Below are 17,821 nucleotides of genomic sequence, written 5' to 3'. Positions count from 1 at the left end.
CACTAAAGGTTATCTAAATCTGTTTTTAAAAGCTTTTAAATTATTCTCACAGGAAGTATTTACAATATATGAACCATGATCTAAGTTCTCAGCTTAGAGTTTTAGAAATTACAAAGATTAGAGATTTCAAAGTACCATCATAGATGCAAATCCCACATACTCCTACACCTTTAAAATATGTACAATAAAGGGAGAACTAGAAAATTGTGGAAATATAGCTTGTAAAGTAGGAAAGCACTACACTACTTTTTAATCAAATGATTAATAATTAGAAATAGAAGGTTTTCATACAGGTTTTAGAGATTTTAAGAACAAAAGGAATAAAGAACCAAAGCAATACATTTTTAACTTTCTAATTTTTAAATATATTTTAAAATACATATTTCTAATATTTAAAATATATTTAATACATAATATTACCCGACAAGAGGCAACCAGAAAAGAACAATGTCATTCTTCACCAAAAGTACTAACCTGCAGCTATTCTTTATTTATTCCCAAGTGAAGAATAGAATTACCTTCACTTTGAAGTCAAAGAGAAAAACTCACCATGTAAAAAGGATAAACTAATAAGCTTTGGGGCTCATTACTAAGTTATCAAGTGTTTCAAAATACTAAAAGTCATAGGGCTGAGCCAAGGTGTGTTTTTGGTTTTTTTAAAATAAGTAAATAACTCATGTTGACTGGTCAACCGCAGGCTGCAGAAATCAAATTTTGGAAAATAAATTAACCAACAATAAGAATTTATCTGATTTAAATTTGAAAAAAAAGAAATCATCTGATTTTATTTTATTAATATGACACCAGTATTTTATTGTTTACATCCTGTCTACTTTCTAAAAGACTTGTCAGTTTTTAATAAAATATATATGCCTTTTAAAACAAATAATAGAAACATCAAAAGCCTTAGAAATAATATCAGAATCTTGGGCTAAAGATATTTACACTAAATATGAGGTTCACAGCAGCTCAGAAACAAAAAGAAAAGCAGCAGTTAATTTATAAATTGCTTATTATCTAATAAAAGGAAACACCAGGCTTCCAGGAGAAAACCTTTCTCTCAGCACTGAACTACAAGGGAAATTTATTGCCTTGAGCATTATAATAAAAGTCAAAGTACAGTGTTACAGAGGCAGTACAGAATTAGGAGAACAGGCACTGAACTGAAATCAAGCTAGATTTAAATCCACATGCAAACTGTGGGACACTGAGCAAGTTATTAGACTTTTTATTCTTAGTTTCATCATCAATAAAATGGCTGGCTTGTCTCCAGCATCACTGATACAGACAGGGTTAAAGAATTTAGTGCCTGTAATGAATTATGCCTGGAACATAGTAAGTACTCACTGAATGGTGGCTATTGTTATTTTATAACAAAAGATTTTTTAAAATCCTTCTCTTATATCAATTCTCAATATACACTACAGGTATAATATTAACCTTAACTCAGTAAAGGTATTTTAAAAGGAAACTAAACAGTCCCGGTGATTAAACTTGACGCTCTTATGTACCTTAGAAAACTTTGAGAAACTCCAGTCTTTGAATTTAAGGTCCCCATCTTTATCACACTGACCGGAGTTGATTGCTAGACAATCTAACCCCTTCTCAACCTGGGATTCTAAGAGAGGATTAGGCCCTAATATCCTAGAGGCAAAGGTTGCATATAATGCACTAATTTCTTTTTTATGAATGTAGAATGATACTAGCAATTCAATAACTTTAGGAGAATTGAGAAAATCAAATCATTTTCTGTGTTCTGTGACTTAGACAAGAAATCTCATTTGAATAATAGTAATTAATTCTATTATTAACATAACCAATGTTGGACATTACCTAGTTCCAACTCTTTTGAGATTTTCTAGCAATAACTTCTGCAAAGGCAGGGACTGTCTCTCTATCTCTGCATGCCCCATAACACCTAACAGATTTATGCTAATGGTGGGAACCCACTCTACATTTTTTAAATGAAATTAAAACAAGTAATTGCCAGGGGGGCAGTTCTTACAATGGCTCTTCACCTTAGAAGAAGCCAGTCCATAGGTCCCACCAAGAATCAACTGTTTAATAACCAAATCCTATAATCTAGTCTGAACAGAGACAGGGTCTGAGAAGATTACTGAAACCCTGGGAAGTAATAAAATAAGTTTTAAAATAATGAAGAAACACATAAAATTCAAAGTTTTAATATTTTTTATAATGGGTAATTTTTTAATCTATTTGACAATGTAGGTGCATAATTGAAGTGTCTGAAGCACTTAATAAAAGCCGACATATTAGTATATGATTCTACTGCAAATTCCTCAGGAGGACTTGACTCATTCAACTAGAAATCAATGTTTAAATATATATGATTTGTAGAAAGTATATATTTTATTAGTTGTATATAGCATTTAAATGTGTGGGGAACTTTCAAGAAGAGTTATTAACAAAGCCACTTTCCTAGCCTTACCTAAAGAAATCAGGAGAAAAGCTTTGTAAAAAGGAGCCAAAAGGGGCCTTCAAGAGGCAAAGGAAAAGAGCTGGGGGAAGATTATGTGAACAATACTACTGCCTGTACAATGCGTACAAAAAATTATTCGGGGGCTAGAAAAGCTGTTGAGATAGGAGAAAGAAAAGGACTTCCTGTTATCTCCCTACATACTACCTTGTAAACGATACGAGATAGACAGAGGGTGATTTCCAGGAACAACAGGAAAATGAGAAGAAAGGCTTAGAAGGAATGTAAAGGAAAAAAAGATGAGTTCTCATAACCACCTCAAAGGCCTGTACTGTAATTTTTAGCTCTTAATGTTACCAAAAACGAAAAAAAGAAGAAGAAAAAGAAAAAAGAAACAGTGAGAAGATATTTAAGTCCATGATAATTTCACTAACCAATGGAAATTTTTATGTTTTAAAACTGATTTTAGGCAGACCTACGCTATATCACAATAGTGGCAGCCATGATTTACTGAGCACATATACTTGTGCAGCAACTGAGCAAGGTACTCTAAATGTGTCATGTTCATGCCTCACAAAAATACTGAATGGCAGCTATTATCAGCTTACCATGAAGAAACTAATGCTCAGAACAATTTAAAAACTTAAAGTTAGAACACTGATGTACAAAAAGATGAGATTCAAACTAAGATTTATCTGATTTCAAAGTTCTTTCCACTTACTGAGACTTCCCTGGTGGTGCAGTGGTTAAGAATCCGCCTGCCAATGCAGAGGACGCGGGTTCGAGCCCTGGTCCGGGAAGATCCCACATGCCGCGGAGCAACTAAGCCCATGCGCCACAACTACTGAGCCTGCGCTCTAGAGCCCGCGAGCCACAACTACTGAAGCCAGTGCGCCTAGAGCCCGTGTTCTGCCACAAGAGAAGCCACCGCAAGGAGAAGCCCACGCACCGCAACGAAGAGTAGCCCCCGCTCACCACAACTAGAGAAAGCCCTCAGGCAGCAACGAAGACCCAACACAGCCAAAAACAAATAAATTAATTAATTAAAAACAAACAAACAAAAAGTTCTTTCCACATACTAACAAGCTCTCATATAATACAGTCATAAAATGTCCACACCACAGAGATCACTATGACAGTTAAGTATAGAAGTTAGAATAAGTCTCAAAATAATTGAGCTCATATACACAAAATGAACATTTGTGAACTACATAGGAAATTTTATGTATTTTAATTTTAGAGACAAAAGTGATAGAGGCTATCAAGACACTCACCCTGGGGAGGGGGTAAGATGTGACAGGGTGAGAGAGTGGCATGGACATATATACACTACCAAATGTAAAACAGATAGCTAGTGGGCTATCTAGTGGGAAGCAGCCGCATAACACAGGGAGATCAGCTCGGTGCTTGGTGACCACCTAGAGGGGTGGGATAGGGAGGGTGGGAGGGAGGGAGACGCAAGAGGAAAGAGATATGGGAACATATGTATATGTATAACTGATTCACTTTGTTATAAAGCAGAAACTAACACACCATTGTAAAGCAATTATACTCCAACAGGGGCTTCCCTGGTGGCGCAGTGGTTGGGAATCTGCCTGCTAATGCAGGGGACACGGGTTCGAGCCCTGGTCTGGGAAGATCCCACATGCCGCGGAGCAACTGGGCCCGTGAGCCACAATTGCTGAGCCTGCGCGTCTGGAGCCTGTGCTCCGCAACGGGAGAGGCCGCGATAGTGAGAGGCCCGCGCACCGCGATGAAGAGTGGCCCCCGCTCGCCGCAACTAGAGAAAGCCCTCGCACAGAAACGAAGACCCAACACAGCCATAAATAAATAAATAAATAAATAAATAAATAAATAAATTATACTCCAATAAAGATGTTTAAAAAAAAAAAAGACACTCACCCTGACAATAAGGATCCATTTGATCAAGGAAAGGCCAAATCCACAGATGGCGCCATACCTTCCCGCTATGGTATTGGTGATACAGAAGGATAAACAAAATCCAAGCCAGTTGAAGATAAATGCCACTGAAAGCAAGAGAAATAATTCTTTAAAAGACCACACTTAGGAAACAAATTAACAGAGACATAATATAAACATCAATAATACTTCATGACTCAATGGAAATAGCAGTTCTTTCTCTTAATTCTGTACGAATTAAGTCTTCTTTAGAGACTATAGTTTACCTTTTGCAAGTGTATTAGTTATTTACTATACATTAACAAGTGGGTGAGCTTGGTTTCTTGTCAGTTTGGTCAACAAGAATCAATACCTTACAGCTTACCACCAAAAGGTGAAACTGCATTTTTTTTTTCTTTTATACATACATTTGTTATTGAAACTGCATTTTTAAACCGGTTAAAAATTAGGTCACAATGTAGCTCCCATGTGATCCTACCCACAAAGTCTAGTCTAAGCCACCATCAGCCAGCCAAATTAAAAAGCAAATATTAAAGATGAGCCGAGGGCTTCCCTGGTGGCGCAGTGGTTGAGAGTCTGCCTGCCAATGCAGGGGACACGGGTTCGAGCCCTGGTCTGGGAGGATCCCACATGCCGCGGAGCGGCTGGGCCCGTGAGCCACAGCTGCTGAGCCTGCGCGTCTGGAGCCTGTGCTCCGCAACGAGAGGGGCCGCGATGGTGAGGGGCCCGCGCACCGCGATGAAGAGCGGTCCCCGCACCGCGATGAAGAGTGGCCCCCACTTGCCGCAACTGGAGAAGGCCCTCGCACGAACCGAGGACCCAGCACAGCCAAAAATAAATAAATAAATAAATAAATAAATAAAAATTAAAGTAGCTATAAAAAAAAAAAAAATAAAGATGAGCCGAATAAGTTATGAATTACTGTTCCCAGAGCAGATACTGCTCATTGCCTTCTCTTCTTACCTCACAAAACCTGTTGTTCCCCTTCCCAGGAACCCACCAACCTCTAGAGCCTGTATTTTTAGGAAAGACTGGACCCCATACTTAGCCCCCAAAGGTGAGTCCTGTCTGGGAAAATCACAGAAGGCCCAAATCCCTTGCCAGTGAATTTTTTTTTAGATAGGACTTCTGAAAAACATTCTTAAAAACACAGCAAGGAGAGGGAAGATGGAATATAGGTAAAACAACAGTGGTTTTAAATTGATCATTGTTGAAGCTGGGTGATGGATACACAGATGTTCATTATTACACTCTTGTCTAGTTTGAGAATTTCTACAATGAAAGTTTTTTAAAAAGAAAAGAAGAAAAGGCCCTTCTTCCACTGGGTATCACGTTTAACTGTAATACCTGGAACTGCTGCAGGGAGCCTGCTATCAGCCTGAGGATTCAACCATCACTCCAAATAGTGGGGGAGTGAAGAAAACCGAAGCAAAGCAAAGCAGAGCCACAGCACTGATACGGTCTGTGCCTGAGGTCTGCTCATCCAGGGACTTCTTGTTTTGTGAGATAATCTCCTAACTATTTAAAACAGTTGAGTAAGCGTTTTCTATTTCTCACAGCAGAAACCATTCTGACATAGGTCCTTGAGATATAATCAGAGTACCTTATTTACGTCCAAGATAGCAACATCACCAAAATAATAATAGTAATAATAATAAAACTAAAGATCAATTTAAACCTAAATCTTGTTCAGTGCCCAGCCTCTTACCCTAAATATCTCCAACCAAGCCTCAGGGAGAATAAAGCAAATTACCTAGAGAAATTCTAGTTTTTCAGAATTCTAAAGACAAAGAGGAAACATTTTAGGATAAGTTTAAATGAAATGGCCATTTCTTCGAAGTAATGCCCCTACTTCTGTAATTTCTTCCTTCCTAACACTTCCTAGTCGCAGCTTTTTTGATCATTTATGGGAAACTGTACTATATGGTGTGACAGTCAGAAAAATCAATTTTGAAATAAGAGACTCGTGTTTGAGTCACACCGTACTCACTCACTAGATATATGACCTTGGACTCACTGCTGACTTCTGCTGAGCCACAGTCCTCTGATCTTTAAGTACCTACTTCACAAGATTGATAAGAGGATTAAGTGAGAATGTAAAGAGCTTAAGCGTAGGACAGAACCTGGCACGTGGTGACTGCTAAAAAAACGCTAGCCGTCATCACTACCCATGCAAAATGATCTCTTCACATTACAGACTAGGTCCCATCTTTCCTGCAAAAAAAGTTCAAGAGACACTACTATAAATGAAGCTTGTTTACTCTCTACCGTACTGTACAACAGAGATAGGATATTTCCATCACTGTAGAATAATCTATTGCACATAGCCACTCTGTATCAAACTGGCTAATATTTGTGTTAGCTGTAGGGAAAGCACATAACAAAAAATAATTTTATATCTATTTAAAGTAAAGAATTTATATTACCAAACAGCAGTAGAGATTCCCAACTGGTTGCTACCTATGTGTTAATGACAGGCTGAGCTATTTCTCTCCTCAGCCCTTAGGGCGGGCAGGTGAGGTCTGGGGCAGAGGACAGACCGCCACCAGTCCTGAGCACCTCACTCCTTTATCTCAGTGTGCTATAAACATTCTATCGTTTTGCCAGCATGTCATGCTGTTGAAACATAGGAGGCACTGATGGAGAAAATCCAAAACAGCAAAACATTCCAAAAGTGTATTTTCACCTTTGAGTATGTGTAGGTTTAGCTTTGGGGAAAAAATAATTTAAACACTGTCCAATTTCTTCAAAATCAGATTTACCGATATCTATTATATGTATCATTGCACCCAAATGAGAAATAAGATTCAGAAGAACAAAAAAGTAGTTAATGAGCCACCATGCTTTCTTTATGCTCTCCGCCAGCAGCATGAATTCCTATAAATTGTGCTCATGTGATATAATTTGTTATAGACTGAACTCTGTCCCCTCAAAATTCATAGATTAAAGCCCTGACCTCCAGTGTGACTGTGTTTAGAGATAGTGCCTTTAGGCAGGTAGCTAAAGTTAAATAAGGTTATAAGGGTGAAGCCCTAATACAATAGGATTGGTGTCCTTATAGGAAGAGGAATAGACACGAGAAAGCTCTCTCTCTCTGCACATACGTAGAGAAGAGGCCATGTGAGGACACCACAAGAAGACAGCCAACTGCAGGTCCAAAGAGAACCCTCACCAGAAACCAAATTTTCTGGAACCTTAATCTTGGATTTCTACCCTCCAGAACTGTGAGAAAATAAATTCTCATTGTTTAAGCCACCCAGACCGTGGTTTCTCATTATGGCAGCCTGAACAGACAAATGCATAACTTAATCATCTTTAATTGGTTTAAGCACTAGGAAAACAGAGAAGTTGTGACTACTGAAGCATAAATAGATTCACTTTTTATGGCCCTTGGCCTATAAAATAGAAGTAAAGCTGAATAGGTCTTTAAGGTACAGAAAGAGCAAAGCATTCAATTCTGGATCCTCTGTGACATGTCTGTCTCAGTTGTCAAAAAAGAGAATTTAATAAATTGTACACTAAACCTTAAGTATGTAAAATCCATAAAAGAAATAATGTGTAGTAGAGGCAGGTGAACATATACATGCCTAAGAAAGAAGACAAGAACAGGACAAGTTAAGACTTAGAACAGTTGGGCTCCACACAAAGTCACAAGGCAAGTAAGAAGCATAGCTGGGACTGGAGTATCCAAGTCTTTTATGCCTATATCCAGCGATCTTTTTATTATATATACCTCCCACCTACCCAAGGAGGTTAGCAGAATAATCTAGAAAGCCATATTGTACACTGTAGTTTATCCATTAACTAGTAAGGCTACACTTTAAAATTTTCAATAGCCACAAGATACTTATTAATAATAAAGGGGAAAAGAGTAACTTCATAGTGAAGAAAGCTGGCGGACACTACCTTAACCTGATGAGAGTTAACGTCACTAGCAATAAGACATATCTAGATCATTGCTTCTAATTTGATGTACTGGAAAGAACACATCATTTCTGTGGTATTCTTGAGGGGGGAAAAGAAAAAAAGGAAAGAAATGCAAAACCTGAATCTAATCATGAGGAAACATGAGCTAAATCCAAACTGAAAGACATTCTACAAAATAACTGACCAGTATTCTTCAGAAGAATCAAAGTTGTTATGAAACAAAGGAAGACTAAGAAACTGTTCCAGGTTGAGGCAGACTAAGGAAACACAGAAACTAATATAATGAGTAATCCTGAAATAGATGCTAGATCAAGAAAAGGACATCAGTGGGACAACTGGCAAAATCTGAATAAGGTCTACAAACTAGTTCGTAGTATTTCGTAATGTTAATTTCCTAATGTTGATGATTGGACTGAAGTTACATACGTTAACACTTGGAAAAGCTGGATGAAAGTTATATGGCAATTGTACTATTTTTGCAATGATTTCCTAAATTTAAAATTATTTCAAAATGAAAAGTTTAAAAAGTTTTAAATTAAAAAAATTTTGATACTTGCTTTGAAAATAAACAAATGAATATCATAAATGAATGAATACCAATATACTAACATTAAGCACTTATTAATATTTTTATCACAGAAAAATCCTCATTATATATAAATGCACCAGGTTTCAAACACAGTAAGTTCCCAGACAAAGAATAATCGGTTTCACTATACTTGATTCTGAACGGCATAAAGGCAAATTCCTGTCTTATCCTCATGCAATTCTCTTTGTTTAAACTATCAGCCATTGAGAAAAACATGAAGCTAACAATTTATTAATTTTACGACATTTCCACTAAAAAATGACAAAATTATTTTTCTTATAAACAGAACAAATTCAATAAAATGTTCACAAATATTATGAGTTTCTTAAGGTGTAGTTATACTTCTTAGATGTCCCCCCTTTCTGGATTCACTTATAATATGTGACCTCATCTAAAAGCTATATAAAAACAGAGCTTTACATGAACAGAATAAGTCATCAATGCATTGTTTTTCAATGTGTAGTGCCCAGATAACCCCTTTAAGAACTGTCACTTTTATGACTCATCCATGGTAGGTACTTGAAAGAATTTACTGAATAAAGATGCTCAATATCACTAATCGTTGGGGAAATGCAAATTAAACCACAAAGAGATACTACCACACAACTATTAGATTTCTAAAATTTTTAAAACTGTTAATACTAAATGCTGATGAGGATCAGAGCATTCACTGCTGGTAGGAATGCAGAACGGAACTGAAAGACAGTTTGGCAATTTCCTACAAATCAGAATTCACGTTTCAAAAACACCTTTCTAATTCTTTTTAAAGTTACGTACAAGTAACTTAATATCTTTTTAATTATGTTTCCCTCAAGTCTAAAATGGGAATAATGCTGGTGATTAATTATTACTATAGCATGCTGACGTGAAGAGTCACACACAGTACGAAAGGCTAAACCTTAGAAAAGTTTTCTAAACGGAATCCATTACATTTTTAAGCACTAGAGTTCAAGGTCATTTCCACAGAATGTCAATTATCCAACGAACCAAACCTTAATTTCTAGCTTTTAACTAACATATAACTGACTTCTATTCCATTCTTTTAGAGACAAAATCTCTTAAAAGTATGCTCAGATACAAGCACATAAGGCACATATAAGGCATTTTTCAGTGACACTTCAAGGGATTAGGAGAAGCAAAACATTATCAGGGGATACACACATTTCGTTCTTTACATTTTCTGAACATGGGCAAGCAATTATCTTACCAAATTTACGCGTAAACTTTTTTTAGGGTTACATGTGGTAAGAGACTGAATTGTAGACATTGAAAACAGAGAAGGAAAGAATTAAACCAACAAAAGGTTTTAATTGAAATATTCTTATTGATAATTGCTGCAGTTTTATTTGCACAACTTGTATAACCTGAAATGCTTAAATTGTAAACCACGTTAAAGAAAATCTATTTCCAGACCTTAGAAATAGACAATAGAACAGAACCTAGACAATAGCTACTGGATAGTTTAGAGTTTGGAAAATATAGCAAGTTGCAATTTGTAGAACAGCCACTAGATGGTAGTGACTACAAATAAATCTATGCTCATTAAAGCAAATAAACTGAAGTACTGGCCTACAGCCTACCCAAAGAAATGTTATCAGGAAATGAAGGTGAAAAATAATTTATAATCTTACTCTTATAATACTGGTACAGTATTTGTAGAATAGGAAGCATAAAGATATAAACTGTAGAAACATAATTTAGTAAAAATGTAATAAAAGGCAGGTAATTTACATTAATATATTAAATGTAAATATTTATATTCATATTAATTAATGTACCACCAGTGGCCAAAATTAAGGTCAACCAAGTGCCTAGGTTACTGTGCACTTACAACACTGGTGTATCAGTGAAATGTTGTCAGATCTAAAAAATAAAGATTGATAAGAAGATAGCATGGTTAAGTGAAATACAGAAATGGAGAGATAATAACTAAGCTCTGAGTCAAATAATTAGATGGTGTCAAATAACATGTTTTTATTCCTAAGAAACAGGTATTTATGCTAACTACAAATAACTACAATAAATTTAAATTCTTTCTTTTTCCAATGAAGATTTCTTAAAAGACATAACCATGAAAGGAATTAATGTTTACGCTACTCTTTTTGTAAAGAAAATATGTGGGAAGCCTGTTATTAATATAAAGGGTTACCAGGTTGAACTTAAACTAAGAAAAAAATTAAAGTTCACTAGACTAACAGTACAAAACAGAGTTATCTGTAGCCAAAGTGTTCATTTCCTTTTCATCATACTTAACATCATATCTAACTACAAATTATAACTAAAACCACAAGACATAAATATTGCATATACATTAGCTGATTGCCAACCTGAATATAATTTAGTAAATCTGAAGAGAAAAATGTAACTGCCTGCCCATCCACCCACACATTTCTGAGCGGTTTAACTACTTCTCTTCTTCAGTAGATGAAATGAAATAAAGAAAGGAAGCAAGAACCATTTCAAAATGGAGGAAAAGGTAAGGGAATTTTCAGACTCAAAAGTAACTCAACTTAGGAAGTATGTATTTTCTATTTTGTCTATTATTAAAGTTGAATGTGGTACTTTACATAGGTAAAACATTCCTCAGTTCTATCATCAAAATTAACTCTACAGCTGAAATAAATTAAATCAGCATTCTATCAAAGAAGGTATGAAAGCTTGGTCATTGAACCAGGTTGAGGGCAGAAACTAACCCTATCATAATCTAATAAATGTACTTAGTTGAATACTGGGTTTCCAAAAATTATTTTATCAATTTAAACAGTTTGAGTGTCATAATATTATTTACTGAGTGTACTATGTGCCATTCCTGAGGTAGGAACTGAAATAATGAAGGCTATAATGAAGTCTTTCCACAAGTAGCTTAAGTCTACTTTATAAAGTCAAATGTTAAATTAAGAATGTTGCAAAAGGTTAAAATTTACGGTTTCTGGTCTTCTAATTACTCGCCATTCCGCACAAATAAGACAAACCTTCATACTCCTGTGTCTCAAATCACATTGTTCCAGTTCCCCAGAATATCTCCTGTTCCAACCCTTCCTCCTGTTTAAAGACACTCAAGTGGAAGTCCTCTGCTCCAAAAGCAGAATTTATCATTTCATTATACACGCTCCTATAGCCCCAAATGGACATGCAGCATTTCACATATAAAAACATATTTAGCTTTAAATATGCTTATATATATATCTCTATACAGTCAGCATCTAGCATAATAACTGCAACACAAAGTTACCTGATAAGTGTTTAACAAATTCTAGGATTTGTATCATGTGATCACAGTTAGTTAAATGTCAGGAGCAATTTACATTTTAAACAAGGTAAGACACACACTGACAGTATCTGCCTTCCCTCACTGTCTATGTTACTTTAAATACATACACAACTAATATATGCAAAAAAATAGTTTGGAAATAGTTTCAGTTTTCACTTACTGAAAAACGCCAGCATGAAAATCCCATCATTACCCACTCTGAGCTGGTCTGCATCACTGAAGTCATCTCTTGTTGGACACTCTTCCTCTTGAATCTGTAAAACATAAACTATTAGAATAGCTCACTAAACTGCTGATAATTACAACTTTATTATCTTAAGTGTAAAGATAAAAATTTAAATAAAATCTAATGTCCTCAATGTATTGTATAGGCAAAATGAGATAATGAGTACAGTATCCGATACATAATAAGTACTCAAAAAACATTAGCAAGTATTAATTTTTCATGGACACCCCTGAAAAGAGTAACTTTAAAAGTAAACACAAAAAAGATAAAAATTGAATAACATCGAATTAATGAAAATGACATCACAAAAGATCGATGTGACACTGCTGCATCACTGTCAAATGGAAAGAGGATTTTTCATCATCAGTGGTGAACTCTAAATTGGTACAAACTCTATGGTTGGCAATTTGGCAATATTTATCAAAAATTAAAACGTGGGCTTCCCTGGTGGCACAGTGGTTAAGAATCTGCCTGCCAATGCAGGAGACACAGGTTCGAGCCCTGGCCCGGGAAGATCCCACATGCCGTGGAGCAATTAAGCCCATGTGCCACAACTACTGAGCCTGCACTCTAGAGCCCACGAGCCACAACTACTGAGCCCGCGTGCCACAACTACTGAAGCCTGTGTGCCTAGAGCCCGTGCTCCACAACAAGAGAAGCCAGTGCAATGAGAAGCCCGCGCACTGCAAGGAAGAGTAGCCCCCACTCGCCGCAACTAGAGAAAGCCCGCATGCAGCAACGAGGACCCAACACAGCCAAAAATAAATAAATAAATTAATTAATTAAAAAAAAAAAATTGAAACGTACACATCCTTTGACACAGTAATTCCAGCTCATGAAATATAAGAAATTATGTATTACAGATAATTCACTGCAGCAATGTTAATAAGGGCAAAAAATTAGACACAACCTAAATGCCCATCAATAGTGGGCAACTGTCAGGAGATAATTCTCTGTGAGTCTTTCATGTTTCTATATGTCTCCCAGGTAGAGGCATTGGCTACCTTTTTCCTGTATTATCTTTTCAAGGATGTTTATATAGTAGATGGCTTTGGGAGAGAGAAATAGTATCTCTCTCCAGAGCAGAGATGTAGGCATGCTTATCGGCCATTAGAAAATACTGGGTTCCCCTGAACTCAGGGTTCCACACTGCGAGCAGAGGCATCGCTTGGCCCCCTCTGAGTTGCCCTGCAGGACCTGAGGCTCAGGAAACTGCCGTGGGAAAATGCTAATACCCTGGCTACTACTATTGCTGCGAATAATAAAGCTTCTGTCTCTGACCCAGCAGTCCTGTGTCTTCTGGGAGCATCCACAAAACTGTGACAAGCTAATCAGTTAGCTTGCAAGTAGGCTAAAATCTCAGACCGTTTACAATTCTTGAGATCAATGAAACAAATTATTGTATATCTAAAACAATGAAATTCAAAAAGCAATGTAAAGATTTAGAAATAAAGTATAATCTCCAAAATATATTAAGTGAAAATCATTTATATAGTACAATACTTTTGTGTACAAAAATAATATACAAACACATTACTGTAGTTGCTTATAAATGTCGAGAAACGTCTCTGAAAGCACGTACAAAGTCTGTTATCACTAATTGCCTCTAATATTCAACAAATACTGATAGAATACCCATTCTACATAAGACTTTGCTTCCTGGTACTTGGGATATATGAATGTACGTAAAACAAAGATGCTTGCCTTTCTGAAGCCTATATCCCAGTGAGGGGAGCCGGATAATAAATAAGTTACTTATACAAAAGGTACAAATGCTCTGCAAAAAAAAAAAGTAAGGAAAGGATGTTTAGGAAAAAAAAAATGTAAGGAAAGGATGTTTAGAATGTTTAGTAAGGGCTACAGTTTTCAATATGGTGGTCGCATAAGCCTCATTAAGGTGACACTGAGCAAAGAATTAAAGGAGAGCTAAGAGAGTCAGCCATGCAGACGTCTCATAGAGGAGTGTTTTAGGCAGAGGGATAAGCCAGTGCCAAGTTCCTAAGAGAGAATCAGACCTGGCATGTTACAGAAATAGCAAGGAGGCTAACATGGTTGAAACCACAGTGAATAAGAGAGAAAACAGGAAGAAATAAAGCCAGAGTCCACTAAAGGACCTTGGATTTTACTGAGTGAACTGGGAGGTCTTACAGAGTTTTGATCAAATGATTGACATGACCTGATTTACAAACTCACTATCTCCATGTTAACATATACATAACCTTAGTTGGGTGTTAATTTTCAATTTTGTGTTAGTACACACAGAGGCTCAGAGAAGCTCAGTGCCTTGCCCAAGATCACATAATTAGTTAGGTCAAGGCAGGACTTAAATCCAGGATACCAATGTTCTTTCCATGCAGTCATGGTAGTCTCACTACATATACTGCTTTTCTGAAAGAAAAAGACTTTCAAAACCATATTGCTCATTATTTAGGCAAAAAGATCCCTTAAACTATGCAATCATATATCCTTATGGTCTTATGGTCAATTTAATAATTGGCAATGATTAAATACATATTAATGAATTTTTATATCATTTCAAGCTAATTCAAGAAATAAACATTAAAGCACAGTAGAAGGCCAAAAAAACAGTCAATATGATGGCAAGAATATAAAATTTCATACTCTTTTTGAAACACCAGTCCAAGAGATTTTATCATAGGACATCATTTTTTTTTCTTTTTTAATGTCTGAAACATTTATATTAACATATTTCCATACATATTTCCATACAAATACAAATATAAGATTTTTAGAAATTTCATGTAATGTCTGAAACATTTATATTAACATATTTCCATACAAATAACCCAATGAAAGTTTAGTATTAGTTGTTTTGTTTGTTTTTTTATACTGCAGGTTCTTATTAGGCATCAGTTTTATACACATCAGTGTATACATGTCAATCCCAATCGCCCAATTCAGCACACCACCATCCCCACCTCACCGCAGTTTTCCCCCCTTGGTGTCCATATGTCCATTCTCTACATCTGTGTCTCAACTTCAGTTTGCCCTGCAAACTGGCTCATCTGTACCATTTTTCTAGGTTCCGCATACATGCATTAATATACGATATTTGTTTTTCTCTTTCTGACTTACTTCACTCTGTATGACAGTCTCTAGATCCATCCACGTCTCAACAAATGACTCAATTTCGTTCCTTTTTATGGCTGAGTAATATTCCATTGTATATATGTACCACAGCTTCTTTATCCATTCGTCTGTTGATGGGCATTTAGGTTGCTTCCATGACCTGGCTATTGTAAATAGTGCTGCAATGAACATTCGGGTGCATGTGTCTTTTTGAATTACGGTTTTCTCTGGGTATATGCCCAGTAGTGGGATTGCTGGGTCATATGGTAATTCTATTTTTAGTTTTTTAAGGAACCTCCATATTGTTCTCCATAGTGGCTGTATCAATTTACATTCCCACCAACAGTGCAAGAGGTTTCCCTTTTCTCCACACCCTCTCCAGCATTTGTTGTTTGTAGATTTTCTGATGATGCCCATTCTAACAGGAGTGAGGTGATACCTCATTGTAGTTTTGATTTGCATTTCTCTAATAATTAGTGATGTTGAGCATCTTTTCATGTGCTTCGTGGCCGTCTGCATGTCTTCTTTGGAGAAATGTCTATTTAGGTCTTCTGCCCATTTTTGGATTGGGGTGTTTGTTTCTTTGATATTGAGCTCAATGAGCTGTTTATATATTTTGGAGATTAATCCTTTGTCCGTTGATTCATTTGCAAATATTTTCTCCCATTCTGAGGGTTGTCTTTTCGTCTTGTTTATGGTTTCCTTTGCTGTGCAAAAGCTTTGAAGTTTCATTAGGTCCCACTTGTTTATTTTTGTTTTTATTTCCATTACTCTAGGAGGTGGATCAAAAAAGATCTTGCTGTGATTTATGTCAAAGAGTGTTCTTCCTATGTTTTCCTCTAAGAGTTTTATAGTGTCCAGTCTTATATTTAGGTCTCTAATCCATTTTGAGTTTATTTTTGTGTATGGTGTTAGGGAGTATTCTAATTTCATTCTTTTACATGTAGCTGTCCAGTTTTCCCAGCACCACTTATTGAAGAGACTGCCTTTTCTCCATTGTATATCTTTGCCTCCTTTGTCATAGATTAGTTGACCATAGGTGCGTGGGTTAATCTCTGGGCTTTCTATCTTGTTCCATTGATCTATGTTTCTGTTTTTGTGCCAGTACCATATTGTCTTGATTACTGTAGCTTTGTAGTACAGTCTGAAGTCAGGGAGTCTGATTCCTCCAGCTCTGCTTTTTTCCCTCAAGACTGCTTTGGCTATTCGGGGTCTTTTGTGTCTCCATACAAATTTTAAGATGATTTGTTCTAGCTCTGTAAAAAATGCCATTGGTAACTTGATAGGGATTGCATTGAATCTGTAGATTGCTTTGGGTAGTATACTCATTTTCACAATGTTGATTCTTCCAATCCAAGAACATGGTATATCTCTCCATCTGTTGGTATCATCTTTAATTTCTTTCATCAGTGTCTTATAGTTTTCTGCATACAGGTCTTTCGTCTCCCTAGGTAGGTTTATTCCTAGGTATTTTATTCTTTTTGTTGCAATGGTAAATGGGAGTGTTTCCATAATTTCTCTTTCAGATTTTTCATCATTAGTGTATAGGAATGCAAGAGATTTCTGTGCATTAATTTTGTATCCTGCAACTTTACCATATTCATTAATTAGCTCTAGCAGTTTTCTGGTGGCAGTTTTAGGATTCTCTATGTATAGTATCATGTCATCCGCAAACAGTGACAGTTTTACTTCTTCTTTTCCAATTTGTATTCCTTTTATTTCTTTTTCTTCTCTGATTGCCGTGGCTAGGACTTCCAGAACTATGTTGAATAATAGTGGTGAGAGTGGACATCCTTGTCTCGTTCCTGATCTTAGAGGAAATGCTTTCAGTTTTTCACCATTGAGAATGATGTTTGCTGTGTTTGATGTTTCCCCTCACCTAATTCTAGCTTTCCTGTGTCATGTGATATTTCTGTGTCTTTTTCCTGAACAAAATGGGGTTAACCCAGAATTTGACATCTCTAAAGACTAAAGCAAGAAAAAAAGGTAACAAACTCTAGTCCTGCTTGCAGCCACATTAAAATGTAAATAATTTCTACCTTTTACCTGACTGAAGAATAGCATACATACATCTCATTGATTCTCCATTACTGAGACAGCCACTCCTTTTACCAGAACAGGAAATAACACACATGTATATCACTGACTCTATTACTAAGACAGGGAGATGAGGGAGAAAAAAGGGCGGTGGAATCTTTGACCATCATTCCCAAATTCTAGGGTGGCATGTGTTCAAAGGACAAAAAAAAAAAAAAAAAAAAAAAAGTGAACTGACAAACATAATTTTGTAGGCCTGGTAACTTCTTTCTTTGTGTCTTTAACCTACCTTGAGTTCATTCATAGAGTCACGAAACTGGCTAT

At 36.3% G+C, this 17,821-nt stretch overlaps 1 protein-coding gene across 1 annotated transcript in view; it reads right to left on the bottom strand.

Annotated features, from left to right (window-relative positions):
- The window catches only part of NDFIP2 (Nedd4 family interacting protein 2), a 59,040-nt gene that overhangs the window by 5,745 nt on the left and 35,474 nt on the right, over positions 1-17,821 (bottom strand). Inside the window, exons 4-5 of the mRNA XM_036831429.1 lie at positions 12,305-12,398; positions 4,340-4,464 (exon numbers count right to left, since the gene is read on the bottom strand). Coding sequence (XP_036687324.1) covers positions 4,340-4,464; positions 12,305-12,398 — 219 coding nt within the window. The remainder of the gene's footprint in view (positions 1-4,339; positions 4,465-12,304; positions 12,399-17,821) is intronic.

This window comes from Balaenoptera musculus, chromosome 18 (genome assembly GCF_009873245.2).
Source record: "Balaenoptera musculus isolate JJ_BM4_2016_0621 chromosome 18, mBalMus1.pri.v3, whole genome shotgun sequence".
Lineage (NCBI taxonomy): Eukaryota > Metazoa > Chordata > Mammalia > Artiodactyla > Balaenopteridae > Balaenoptera > Balaenoptera musculus.
The sequence above is the reverse complement of the archived record's forward strand: the minus strand, read 5'-3'. Positions and strand labels throughout refer to the sequence as shown.